Source organism: Pseudophryne corroboree, chromosome 6 (assembly GCF_028390025.1).
Source record: "Pseudophryne corroboree isolate aPseCor3 chromosome 6, aPseCor3.hap2, whole genome shotgun sequence".
Classification (NCBI taxonomy): Eukaryota; Metazoa; Chordata; class Amphibia; order Anura; family Myobatrachidae; genus Pseudophryne; species Pseudophryne corroboree.
This window is the reverse complement of record NC_086449.1, coordinates 566832943-566847997: the sequence shown is the minus strand read 5'-3', so window position 1 is coordinate 566847997 and position 15055 is coordinate 566832943. Positions and strand designations below refer to the sequence as shown.

At 41.4% G+C, this 15055-nt stretch overlaps 1 protein-coding gene across 1 annotated transcript in view; it reads right to left on the bottom strand.

The window, feature by feature from the left end:
- Window positions 1-15055, bottom strand: part of PAH (phenylalanine hydroxylase) — a 126567-nt gene that overhangs the window by 18211 nt on the left and 93301 nt on the right. The window contains exons 5-9 of the mRNA XM_063927793.1: window positions 6254-6321; window positions 3729-3925; window positions 1574-1709; window positions 953-1022; window positions 809-865 (exon numbers count right to left, since the gene is read on the bottom strand). Coding sequence (XP_063783863.1) covers window positions 809-865; window positions 953-1022; window positions 1574-1709; window positions 3729-3925; window positions 6254-6321 — 528 coding nt within the window. The remainder of the gene's footprint in view (window positions 1-808; window positions 866-952; window positions 1023-1573; window positions 1710-3728; window positions 3926-6253; window positions 6322-15055) is intronic.

Below are 15055 nucleotides of genomic sequence, written 5' to 3'. Positions count from 1 at the left end.
GGACCAGTACACAGCCACACCACACAGAGACTGTCACAGACTCACAGCTCTCTGTCTATTATCTATTATTGAGATCAGCAGCTGCTGTGACTCAAGTGAGTTGGTGCTGGGGGCGGGGCTGGACTGTACTGACAGCTGAGATCAATGAAGCGGCACAGCCCACGCTCCATCAATCCTGGTACACATCAGTGGACTGACAGTGTGACTGACTCTGTAAACTTTGCTGCACTGCAGCCAGTGGCGCAGGTGCCGCAACATAGTGCCACCGTTATAAAAAAAAAAAAAGAAACTATCATCATCAGCCCAACAATTACCATTCATGGCGGGTAACCAGCTGGTTCTCCACAATCGATTGTTAAAGTATTAGACATCGACCGTAAAACAATGATGTTTTAGACTCATCGATGGTCAATTGCCATCCTTAGTCTAGACACAGCAGTGACAGAACACAAGAGAGAAAGGGAAAGATCTATCATCTTCCCCTCTATTTGCTGGCATTTTCAATCACCTGTATGCAGAATTACCTTGTTGCATGGACCGGACCTCTGATATTAAGCTGTACTGGCAATATATAGGCTTCTGGGTTTATGACCTGTGGGTTACACTGTACACATGTAGCCATCACCCTATGCATGTGCAACCTACAAGGATGGGGGACATCCAGGATATTGGCAACTGACTTAACTGTTGACTTAGCAGACTTAACTGTTGTACAAGGAACATATGTGATTGGAAACTAAAAACAAGACTCTCTAATTATGTCACTGAATTCTACAGTAATTCCTGATATAAAACGTTTTTGCTTTACCGTAGCCAACATTTCAATGTATTCATCAGGAGCACCAAGTGAAGCCAATCCAAGCTCCTAGAAATGACACATTAATTCGATAAGTAAGTCATTCTGAGATAGCTCTGTATTAAAAATAGTTTTACACCAACAAATAAATCTTACTTGTGAAAACTGAGCAAAACTTGGGTCAGCAAAGAGTGGGGCGTGTCCTAGAAGCTCATGGCAGATATCACTGTAGGTAGAAAATATAAACAAACAGGTAATATCTAAGGGGGGGATTTATCAAATCTTGGAGAAAGTCGAGCAGTTTCCCATACCATATCAGCTTCTAACTTTCATCTTACAGTCTGTGCTAGAAACATTACAGGAGCTGATTGGTTGCAATGTACAACTTCTCCACTTTCTCTCTCTCCAAGATTTGATAAATCACCCCCTGAGACTTTGAGCTATATTTCTTCCTTCACAGTTTACAGAAGAATTAGGTTTACTGTGCAATTCTGCCTTGTCATAAAGAGACAAATAATTGTAATCTGACTTGGAACTAGTAATCAGTAGTGACATTTCATATGGTAACGTTGCTCGTATTCTAATTAATACAAATCTGTTTGGACACATCTCCCTCATTAGTACTCTGTATGAAGCCCATGTCATAGTATAAATAGTTTGCATTACAGTTCCATTTGTATGGCTTCCAGCTACTTTAGTACTGCAGGACGCACCTACTATATTAGAAACATCTACAATTACAGCTCATGTATCCATTTGTAAACAAAATGTACTCACGGTTCAGGAGTATACATTGGTTTTGAAGAATGTCGTATATACTGAGTTGAATGAAAAACCCGGAATGCCAAGCCTGCCAAAAAATCTCGCGAGGACAGCAAACCAGCGACAGGGCGTAAACGGAATCCAGTGCAGGCTTTAGGGGAAATGTGCACATTATTTGTAACATGGACTTATTCAGCAAGTGATCATTTAAATGTATAATTGCGCATACACCTGTTACCATGAATACACATATATTCACCCTTAACATAAAGTCCGGCGTTATGTACCAATAAGCCTCACAAAATGAAGGCCTTGGTAACTTGGCTACAATCAGCCACTTGTTGTTTCTGAGAGCTGTCTCCGCTGGCCAGGGTGCTGTTATACTGTAGGACACATACTTGGTGGTGGTAACATGAAGAGGTCCACATCACATATCTTAATAAGCAGAGCTGTAGTTGATACTGGAGTCCAAAAAGAATCACGAAATACAGGAACTAGACTGGAAACATGAGAATGGCATCCACAGGACTAACACAGGCATCAGGATCTCAGGCAGACAACATTAATGACCCAGCCTGATTGAAGGCAAGTTACCAAGACCTTCATTTTGTGTGGACTGTACTTGGACTTTGCTGGAGGACCTAGGAGTATCCGGAACTCTATGTGGGACCTTTGGAGATTTGCTGTCTGATGAGTATAAACTTGCCTCTACATACACGTGATGTGTTACATGCCTGTTTATGTGAATGTTTGTGAGTGCATTTTATAAAATTACATTACCCAATCTTGGGTGTCTGCACTATTGCGTTTCTTCTTTTTTCAGTATGTGATATATCCATGAATCTACTTGGTTGGAATCATTCTTAGAGACTTACCTGTTTTTACATCAAAGCAGATGATTGTGGCATTGTGGCTATACCCCCAAAGATCCATCAAAAAGGGAGACTCATTACTACATAATACTACATAACCCAGGACTTTATGTTAAGGGTGAATATATTTTTATGTGTATTCATGGTAACTGGAGCAATTATATATTTATTTTATTTTTGTGTATTTGTCTTGTGGGGAATTACTAGTAAACTTTCCCTTTAACGTGTATGCTGCTACATTAATACTGTTCGTTCTGTGCAGAGACATAGGCCCTCATTCCGAGTTGATCGGTCGCAAGGCGAATTTAGCAGAGTTACACACGCTTAGTCTACGCCTACTGGGAGTGTATCTTAGCATCTTAAAAGTGCGAACGAAGTTTACGCAATATTGCGAACAAAAAAAACTTAGCAGTTTTAGAGTAGCTCCAGACTTACTCTGCCTGTGCGATCAGTTCAGTGCTTGTCGTTCCTGGTTTGACGTCACAAACACTCCCAGCGTTCGCCCAGACACTCCCCCGTTTCTCCGGCCACTCCTGCGTTTTTTCCGGAAACGGTAGCGTTTTCAGCCACACGCCCATAAAACGCAGTGTTTCCGCCCAGTAACACCCATTTCCTGTCAATCACACTACGTTCGCCGGTGCGAACAAAAAGCCGTGAGTAAATATCCTTTCTTCATAGCAGAATTACTTAGCGCAGTCGCAGTGCGAACATTGCGCATGCGCTCTAAGCTGATTTTCACTGCGATGCGAAAAAAAAGAACGAGCGAACGACTCGGAATGAGGGCCATAGAACCTTTTTATCTAGCAAGTGATCATTTGTCAACATGTAGAAAAATCACACCTCCCAGGTGGCCCAGTTTTGACAGGACACTGCCTTTACACGGACCTTGAGAAGGGTGGAGTTTTACTTGTAAATGAAAATAAAGTGGTAGGGGCCTGTGTTAGGGGTGTGGCCAGTCTGCTGAGGGGGTGTGGTCTGCCACATCATTGGTTTGACTAACCATTAGAGAGTGCAATGTCTGGGCCCCTTCATAAATATATACAGTAATTTCAGCTGCTGCATTCATGATAATGTACCAGATGAATAACAGATTAATAACAGCAATGCACTCTAGAAAATACACCATAGTCCAGTGTAAGGTAACATATGTATAATGTATAATTCAAGTGCATAGTCTGGAACCTGATCCTTAGAGCAGGAGGTGGGCCCCCAGGCAGTCTCCCCTGTATCCCTGTGGACCAGTCCAAGCCTGCCACCACCATACCATTTTTCAACAAGTTAAATAGTTCATTACGTACTTTGCAGAAAATTGGACACATCTTCAAGCTGAGGGATGTTATTTTCATTATATCCACAATACTCTTCCAACAGCGGAAAGATGTGGTTATGTTCATAGCAAGCATGGGTTGGATACAGAGATTTCAGCTCTCTGAACACGGTGCCCCAAGTCCTCTTTTCCTCCTCTGTGTAGGTAACACGTGGTATAGGCTGGCCACTGAACAGTAAACAAAGTAACATTAGCTTAGATAATTTAGATAGATAATTAGATTTGTAGATTGAAATAGCTGTAAAATATTGTGATGTAACATGGTAGATTTCTTTTTAAAACTAATATTTTATATTGGAATTGATTTTGGGAGTGATTGTGGGGCAACGGTATTAAATGTGGTATACTGCTTACCAACAATCAGCGGCACTAGGCTTGGCACAGTCTTGTCTTGGATACTTGTTTTTCCATAGGTAATGGTACCAGTGTATTAATCAGTTACTGTCTAATTGGGGGGGGGGGGGGGAGGAAAGGGGGTGCAAACACTTGTGTGGCACTGACCTACATCAGGTACACTTCTGTGAATAACATATACTGAATACTACAAAGTAAGACCTTATATTAATCAGGACCGAAGTTTATAAGGTACGAACTTGCAAGGATGAACTTACCTTTATGCAAACACACCATTAATTGTACATCTAGCACTGCACCATACATACACAGGGAGAATAAAACACATAGGCATATCCCCTAGTCTCTTTGGACAACCCAGCATATTGGGACCCCAATTGGAACAGTACTGAGAGCCAGACTTGAACAGCAATAAATATTAGGGCCACTCCAGCCCTCAACTTTTATGAGTGCTGTATAATGTATTGTTTCTGAACTGTATACTGGTATTAGGCACACACCTCTTTTGGATAATGTTTCAGTCCAGAACTTATTTTTATTGATATTATTCTTGTAATTGTAATAGTAGACATTATATTTTTTTTTATAAATATATATGTTTTGGTAGAATTTCAGGTGTGACAGCAGGGATGGTGCTACCACTATGGGAACACAGGCACCTAATACATTGAATGGGTGATATGACATCACCACCAGGCAGGAGCAGCAGCAGCTGGCAGCTTCTTATGGGCCCTACATACTGGGCGATGTTACCGATTTTACCAACCAACGATATTATTGCTGGCCGATTTTTCCGCCAACGATTTTTGCCTACACACTTGACGATGTCGAAGTCAATTTGGACAATATGAGAGTACATACATCTATATCGTCCAAATTTACCCGCATGTATAAATGAGGATAGATCAACAATGAACGATTGTGGGGCCACGCATCGTTCATTGTTAATGCATACACACTGACCGATATGAACGATTTATTGTTCATTTTTGAAAGATATCGTTCATATCGATCACCGTCATCGGCAAATGTGTGTAGGGCCCTTTAGATTTAAAGCTGTCAATTGCTGCTCCTCTATATCAGTGGTTCGCTGAGATTGTGTCACTGGGCAATAGTTATGGTTAACAACTATCAAGTGTTTGTCACCAATTGTTGATGGTTTTGCCATTGACAGCATGGTTATATTTTTTCTATCCCCCGGTACAATGGACACGGAGCTTAGCTCCGCTCCCTGATATGATCTGTGAAGCCCCACCCCCTCTCCTGATTATCTTGCTGCCCGGTATGACACAGTGCAAGATTTCCATCAATGGGTGAAACCATCAATGGTATCCTGTCAATGATTTCATGCCATCGATGCTAAGCACCAATGGCACCTAGCTATAATGCCACTGCCCAGCGCCCCACTCCCAGTCTGAGAAGCCCTCCTCCCCTGCTTCAAACATATTAAGAAGTGGGTGAGTGAGAGACAGGGCGAACGCTTATTGTGACCTTGGCCCTTGCTCCAGCACAGCATGGCAGGCAGCCATTTAATTGTCCACTGGCAGTTTGTAGTATATATTTTACATCTTATTTATAATACACAATTAATGCTAAGCTAGGTATAAACACAATAATAATAATAATAATAATAATAATAACAACTTATAATATATAATGAATCCTGATGGCCTACCTATAATTAGTGTTCTAATGCAAACTTCACAACATTGCAGATCTGTGAACTGGAATAGGAAGCGGATCACTAGAATAGCGGTAGTATCCAATGAAACGTTTGCCATTTAGCGTAAGCTGCATGTGAGATATGGGTTTGCAATTGCATAATTTGAGTTTTAACCTTCCAAAGCATTGAATAATAAAACCATTTAAACAGATAATAAAAATAGGATAAACAAAGCAGTGTTTGTAAAGCAACCAGAGAAACCAGCATTTGACACACTTAGCGAGATCCCTACTACCCCCCACCCAAAGGAATTTAGTTTCGCTGTGTTTATTCCAAAAGAAAATATTTAAAAAAATGTATATCTAAAGATTGTAGCAAATATTTGGAAGATTTTGCATTCTCTCAATAGTTATAATAGTTATATATGCCTACAATACAGAATTCATGTATAGAAAAACCCAAGAAAAAAATGAACTCACTGTTTATAATTGAATGCAATGTCTGCAAACTCTTTACGCCTGGCCCGATAAACAGGATCAATGAATCCCTAAAGAGGTAAAACAATTTAAATAGGTTTTTAAAAATTATGTATTGATATAGCTCTAAACTGACACCAAACGCAATTATTATAATATCTAATAAGAAAGCATTTATTATTTTTTATCCTTCATGTCTTAATACAGTATACATTTTGTACTGAAGCTAATATTATGATACAGTAGGAATAGCTAATTTGCAATCAGACCCATTTGGGCACCCATCAGAGCAATTAAATTGCTGTTCTGATCAGGCGCCTATTACTTCTGATGCGTCCACAAGCACCAGGTTTAGTCGCGCAAAGCAGCTAAACTGCAGGTCACTTTTTCACACATTTCAGCTCGCAATCTCAGGATGCAGCGAATTGAAATGTTCACCTATGGGCGCTGCTACTCATGCCCAAATTGAGCACCAATGGAAATATTCTGTCAGGTGCCATCTAGTGGCAGCTGAAGGGTAAAACACTTGAATCGCCCCCATTTTATGAAAAATCAAGCTCTTTCTTGATGCTGAGAAAGGTGACAAGACAACATATAGAGCAAACAGTCGAGAGCTAAAACTCTCCTTAGGTGGGGAAGAACTTTAACAAGGTGTTTTCTGTCCATCTTACAGTTGCAAACCATTAAGTGAGGGCACTCAAATGTGCTGAGGGCTAAGTAGCTACAATATATGATCACCGCAATCTACTCTACTCTACTCCTCTGTTACCGGACATACTGTACCTTACATCTGCCCTCAATTGTTGAAGATTGTTGAGAAGTTAGCAGTTCATCCACATATGCTGTATCTACTCTCAATGTCCAGACAGTGGGGTCAATTCAGATGTGGACAGAGTTTCTTTGTGTGCCGCAAAGTACTGTTATCAGTACTTTGCACATGTACAGGACCTGTTCTGCGCATGCGCAAATGGATCCTATGAGAATGGACACAGGATGGCATCAGACTGTCAACGAATAACAGTTTGATGCTGTTTCGAGGCAGGGAGGGGGCAACCTCCATTTTTCGAAATGTTGCAGGGTAGGGAAGAGGCCAGGATCTCTGTCAGAGGACGGAGATTTCCTGGCCTCTTGGTAGGAATTGAGGCAGCCAGCTTACACAACCTCATGGGTCACACAGCCAGCCAATGGTGCTGGGGAAGATCTAATACTGCATCCTAGGATGCAGTTCAGATCAGTAATGCATGCAGTAATGCATGCAGATCAGTAATGCATCACGCCTCCTGCTACATGACTATATTAGTGCTTAAATGGAAGCAGCAACGATAGCCTCATCCACATCCGAATGAGAGACAATGTTTGAACTCTGTATTTCTGTTCCATAGTATACCGATTTTTTGTTAGCAGTTTTATTCAGAAAAATAAAAATAGCTTAATGATAGTAAACCAATGTGGCATAGTAGTTTGGGTTATGGGTTTGATTCTGTATGTAACATTAGAATGTTCTACCTGATTGTTTTCTCTGGACACTACATATTGACTGCTCAGGTTGTGGGACTATCTTGCTAGGACCTGAGGTCTGGGAGCCTAAGATCTCCTACTTAGGGGGGCATCCAATTAACTGCGGTAAGCTGTCGTGAGCGACGGCTTATAGGCGAAACCAAATCCCCGGAAACATACTGCTTTTTCTACCGAAAACACACAGGTTTCACTGAACCAGTGTGTTTCTGTGAGAAAATGTTTCTTTTTACAGGCGATAGCCTATAAAAATATTCTAGGAGAAACATTGTGAAAAACGTCCATTTTCACGCCCGATGTTTCTTTTCAGCTGATTGGATACCCCCTAGGCTCTCATGCCTATATGATCACTTTGTATGTTTCTTAACCTTATGGCATAAAGTCATGTGGAAAATGAAAACATGAAATTGTAAATAAAACAATAAACTCAGATATATTAAATGCTTCTAACAAAATCATTTGCTTGTGGACATTTCATAATCTACTAAATTACTAAACATGAAACATTTAAAAAGTAGGTATCATTACAATAAACACAAGTGTTCTTTATGGAAAACATTTGTTTTCTAATAAATAATGGTAAAGAAAAGTGTAGATGTTTGTGAATATAATGAAAGGCTTATCACAGGACTGTGAAAGTACTGCAGATGACTTGCAGTAATCTGACATGTACCACACAAACAAATTTAAGAGGAAATTATTAGAGAAACTTATTAGGTGTTGAATGCTAGATCATGATAAGGAAAAAGAATCTGAACCGCGCTTTGCAATATTCGAGTCTATTATTCTTCAGGACAAAGGATGTTTGTGTTAACTAATATTACAGATTTCAAAGAGCAACTTTGTCATTTGTAAGAAATGAAACCTTTGCGTAATAATCATTATTTCTGTATCGCTTTTATTTTTCTTTTGAAAATATTTCTCTGAAGATCATGAATTGCACTATACAATGCCTAATGCATATTGGATTAAACTACACAAGTGGGCAATTATCTATAATTACACTAAATCAATGAAAGTAATGGAACCATTTGTTTACGCATTGAATTTACACAGCTATATAATTAGTCATATAGAATATCCTGTCAAGTTTTTTTTTATTTTTCAAAGCAATCAGTAAATTTATTACAAACTCCTGAACACAGATGGCTGCAATAACAAATTACACAAGAGTGCTCTGACACCTTTGAATTTTAAATCTAAAGCACTAGACTAGATGTGTACTAAAGCTTCCACTGTGATATTAGGTGCTGCTGACGGCTAAGTATCTAGCACACGTTATCCAAAAATATTTTTTTAGGTACCCTGCAGATTTAAATAACACAAATTCATCCTTATATTGAAAAATGTATAGCATAAAATGGTGTTATTCAATGACCTTATATAAGTAGAGATGTGCCATTCGGTTTTCCCGATAACCAAACACCCCCGAACTTGTTGTTTCAAAGTAAATTATTTCTGCATCAGTTTTCCCACCAGGCTCGGATCCAAAAACATCATCATCCTCCCGGTGTCGGATTTTGTTTTGGATACGATAAAAGTCCCTCCCTCATGGTTCGGGCCTGGATGCCAGTGGGTTAGGGTGTGGGGTGAGCATCAGTGTGACTGTGACTAAGGGCTATGGGCTACTGTGTAACATTGAGCATCAACATCATCAGTGAACTAGGGCTGTGGGCTGCAGCACTGTCTGTGACTGTCAAACTGTCATTGTCATCAGTGAAGGGCTGTAGGCTGCAGTGTGACTGTCAGTGAAGATTAAGGGCTGTAGGCTACTGTATCAGTGTCATCAGTGAAGGGCAGTGGGCTGCAGCATTGTGACTGTTTCAGTACTAGGCAAATCATCAGTAGGAGCCACCATTACTAATAGCTCCTTGAGTCAATATGGATCAGTCGATAGAAGAGCAGGAGCAGCAATGCAGTACTAGCGCTGTGGCTGCTACCAGTCATGATAGCACTTCAACATTACTATAAGTGGTGCACGGGACACAAAGTTAAAAAAGTGCACCTGAAATCTAAATATTTCACATTGGTACAGAAAAAGGAGATTTATGGTAGACTTACCATTGTTAAATCTCTTTCTGCGAGGTACACTGGATTTCACAAAATTGGGGTGTAGAGTTGGAACTTGATCTGAGGCACCAACAGGCTAAAGCTTTGACTGTTCCCAGGATGCACTGCACCGCTTCCTCTATAGCCCGCCTCCAGGCACTGGAGCTCATTTTTGTTAACCAGTCCAATGCAGTAGCAGGTAAGAGAGACAATAGATGTTAGTCACATAGAACCACATTCTCACGACAGGAGAAGGGACTAGCGGCTAATGCCATGCAAACCCAAAGAAGCTAAGTGCATCAGTGTGGGCACCCTGTGTAATCCAGTGTGCCTCGCAGAAAGAGATTTAGCAATGATAAGTCTACCATAAATCTCATTTTCTGCAGTGGGGTACACTGGTTTTCCACAGGGAAAAACATCGGGGATGTCCTAAAGCAAGTCCTCATGGGAGGGGATGCACTGTAGCGGGCACAAGAACCCGGCGTCCAAATGAAGCATCCTGGGAGGTGGAAGTATCAAGGGCATAGAACCTGATGAACGTGTTCACTGAGGACCACATAGCCACCTTGCACAATTGTTCTTTGCACGCGCTATATGATATACCAAGTTACCGGTATCGTCTATAAGACATTCGCTCATATTGAGAATTAATATTAGTGAGGACACTAAAGAAATGGGCTGTGACTAATTGCAGCCTGCATCAGACATGGTCAATCCGACTATGTTCATGATTGTAGGTACAGCCCAAGTATAAGTTACAATAACTAGGAGGGGCATAAAGATTTATAAAGGGTAGTCACCATAGCTCTTAACTGACTATCCATTACAATGTGCAGCATATATACAGGCTCTCTGTCCTATGAAAGATAATACAAGAGGACCACACTAATATTGGAAAATATCCGGTACCTATATTTATTCAGTATCGATGAACACCATCATTATAGTATATATGGTAAAACATGTAGAGTAACAGCGTATACATAGGGGGTTCACTTTTTATTGATTTTGCAAGAACTCTGTGGAATACTGTATATAGGAAACACTTGTAACTAAATATTACCACTAGAGATGGTACAAATCATCTACAAGTTTAATGAGAATTACTTGCGACCAATAAATAAAACAACTATATATATTTACAATCACTCCTTAGTGGGGCTATTAAGCCTTTATTGGTAGAGGGGCGTGACCGCCTTTATTAAAAAAGTTTCTCTCTACCACAGTGTATTATAGTAGCTTTGACCATTTAGTTCTATTTTAATATACCTTTTATTATAATTTCACCCTTTATTATTTTTTTGTTTTGCAAATTTCACCTTATTTCACATTATGCAAATTTTTTTTTAATATATACCAATAAAGATTTAACTTTTTATTGTAATCCCAGTGCACCCACGATTGAGCTCTTCTTTCCTTTGTGTCGATGTATAGCACATAATACTTGTACTAAATATTCAGAGAGCAGTACACTTGTTCTTAACTAATGCTGTATAAAATGACATGTAGAATACTTAAGTGTCTGTAAAAGCCCAGTGCTGATAAGACAGGCGGATTTACAGAGGAGACAGAGCCCTGCAGTCCCGGAGAACAGCCCAGCTAGTAGTGATGATAGCACCAAAATCTCAGTCAGGGAGTGAGGGAGAGTGAAATACAGCTCCAGGGTGGGAACACCACCAGTAGATGGAGCCCGGAGCTGGGGGAGGGGCTACAGGTTAGCGCCTTATCCCCTATGCTGGACTTCACCACCGGGTACTGTGGAGCCTATAATAAATTGATTTTAGTAAATCCGACCTGTGCTCCTTTGCCCTGGTGGATATAGTGGGGGCTGTACAGTATAGTATCCACGCCAGCGGCGCGGTCCATCTCCTGGGACCGTGACCGGATAACGATTTGGCGGGTCCCACCTGGGGGACCCTCTTGCCTCCTCCCTGATGTACAGACACGTGATCCAGGAGAGCTTCAGCGGTGGTGTGCCTGTGGACTGGCGCGCCTTCGCTGCAAGTACCCGGGAACCAGGCCGCTGGAGTATGCAGTGCTGCTGGGGAGGTGATGGAGCTGCAGCACAGTATGTCAGAATGACATATAAAGTGCTGCGGCCCTTGAAGTCTTCTAAGAAAGCTCTTTTCAGGGCAGCCTAGTGCAGCCCCACCTGTTAGCTGCCTGCACTGCAGGCACCAACTTACAAACTGAGCTCCAGTGCCTGGAATCGGGGCTATAGAGGAGGCGGTGCAGTGCATCCTGGGAACAGTCAAAGCTTTAGCCTGTTGGTGCCTTGGATCAAGATCCAACTATACAGCCCAATGTTATTCCCTGTGGAATACCAGTGTACCCCGCTGCAGAAACATCAGTTTTAATAATAAAGAGAACATTTACTGCCAAAAAACTTAAAATTGCCAACATGCCGTACACCATGTAGTGGTAAGGATAGGCACAGGCTACAGACTTCAGTTTGCAAGTGGTGGTCCTGCTAGTGATACTGTTGTTTCATGCATTAGTAGAATGCCTATTGTGGAAGTAGGGCCAAACACAGTCACACATCATCTTCTGTAACCTCATATGATGAAACACCTTCTCGCTCTGAGTCTAGTAAAGGTGTCACATTTAAAACAGGCAAATCAGTGTCCAAAACAGAACACTAAGGGGGCAATTCAATTGAACGTAAGAAATAATTAAAAAAACACACCGCTTTTGTTATTTGCGATTTTGCTCTGGCACCTCGGAAGCACCCTCCCTGAGGATTAATGAAGCAACTGGAAGTTTCCAAATAGTTTAGTCAGTAATTACTCACTTTCTGAAGCAGTGTTTTCTACTCAAGCATCGGGATCTTGGTCTTCTGCAGTAGCAGTTAGTTTAATGTGTGTGTGTGTGTGTGTGTGTGTGTGTGTGTGTGTGTGTGTTTGTGTGTGTGTGTGTGTGTGTGTGTGTGTATGGGTGTGTGAGACCCCCGGTATGTGTGTGTAACCCAGAGCCGGCCATAGGCAAACTAGGCAATTGCCTAGGGCATTTGATATGCCTAGGGGCATCAGCAGCTTCTGCTGATTAAAATGATATGCGGCATGCCTATATTCTGTGTGTAGCATTTCATATGCAGATACAGCCACAGTCTCACACAGTATATAGGCATGCTGCATATCATTTTAATCAGCAGAAGCTGCTTGTACATCCTAGCCACATAGCAATGCAAATAAGATGCATTTTCATTAAAAAAAAGGTGCCCGACGTTAGCATTGAAGCAAGATTTCTGAGGATACATCTGTATCCAAGCAGAAGCAGAGGTCACGGTGTTAGTGGTAGTGTGAGTGCTGTGTGCATGTGAGTGGGTTGGTTGTGCAGTAGTGTTCGGAATATGTGTAAGGAGCATTATGTGTGTCATGTAAAAATGCATTAATAATGTGCAACATATGTGTAAGGGGCACTATGTGTGTCATTATGTGTATAAGGGCATTGATAATGTGCGGCATATGTGCAACAGGGTACTACTGTATGTGTGTCATTATGTGTATAGGGGCACTAATAATGTGCAGCAAATGTGTAGGGGGCACTATGTGTGTCATTATGTGTATAAGGGCATTAATAATGTGCCCCATATGTGTAAGGGACATTATGTGTAAAAGGGCATTAATAAAGGTTGTCATAATGTGTAAGGCGCATTATGTTTATAAGGACATTAATAATGTGTCTCATATGTGTAAGGGGCATTACTATGTGGAATTATGTGTATAAATGCATTACTAATGTGGGCATTATGTGTATAAGGTGCTCTACTATGTGGTGTTGCGTATAGAAAGGGCACTACTGGGTCGTCTAATGTGAATAAAGCGCAATAGGGTGTGGTGTAATGTGAATAAGGAGCAATTCAGTGTGATGTAATGTGAATAAGGGGTTCTACTGTGAGGAGTAATGTTTAAGGTAAAGTGATACTACTGTGGGATGTAATATAAATTATGGACACTATCGCATGATCAAATGTGAATAAAGTTGCAGTACTGTGTGGCGTAATTGGAATTGGGGTTACTATTGTGTGGCCATGCCCCTTGCCAGCAAAAACACACCTCTTTTTGGGCTGTGCGCCAAATGTGCGAACTGTTCCTATTTAAAATATAGGGGGTACAAACACCAAAACAAGGACTGCTATGGGTGAGGGGTGATGGTGCTGGGAAAGAGGTGCAAGGTCAGAGGCGGAACCAGCGGTTGTGCTAGGGGGCACCAGCCAAAATCTTGCCTAGGGCATCAAACTGGTTAGGGCCGGCTCTGGTGTAACCCACCTGTCTTACTGTATTCCTCAGGAAGCAAGCAGCTGGGAAAACTACATCTCCCAGCACCCCCTGAGCCTCCAAGCAGTTCCCTCATGTCCCAGCAATCTCCCCCCCACCCCCTCCCATAGGAAGATGAGGGGAGAACATCGTGGGCTGCGGAGACCACTGGACAGGTGAGTATTTTTCTATTGGATTCTGCAGGTATTTGGAGTGTGCATAGCTCTGGTAATCCAAAAGTGTCCATGAGGTCCACAAGGTTTTTTACCTTGCTACACCTTGTGCCCAATTGAATTCCCCCTCAGGCTGAAGAACTTTGTGTTCACACATTCCTGATTGTACCCTAGGGTTGTCCACATTAACGATGTGTGATTCTTACATTTATGACACTGTACTCGTAAAGAAGCCTCCTACCACATTTACTGCACCCTCTGCAAATGTGAGGATGAGTATTACAAGTAAAGATGGAAACATAGAAATTAAGGATGCTAGTGTGGAAGTGACACTAATGATGTTGATGATGAGGATGTTGTTTGTGTAAGTCAGTCACCAGTGACAGCAGTTTTTGGCCATGATAAAACGAAGGCCATTGTCATGCCTAGGCACAACACGAAAAATCCACCGAGTACATGTAGAATTATTTTTATCCAAATCCTGACAACATTTGTGAAGGCATCTGTACCTATGAGGCCAAAGTTAGTAGAGGTAGCGATATTAACCATCTAGGCACTCCCTCCCTGTTACACAATTTGCAGCAAGTTCATTCATGCAGTTATTCATCAAAGTCCTAATAAATCATGTAAAATAATTACAAGCCGTCCAGCATCAGCTACCAGCAGTTTAGACTAGCACATGCACTGTCCAGCACCAACACCCTCATCATCAACCACATCATTAATTATCAGGGGTAGTTCTTCCCAAAAAATATTTGTGGGGGCCCAAACAAACCACCTAGACACCCCCTCCCAGTTATGCCATTTGCACC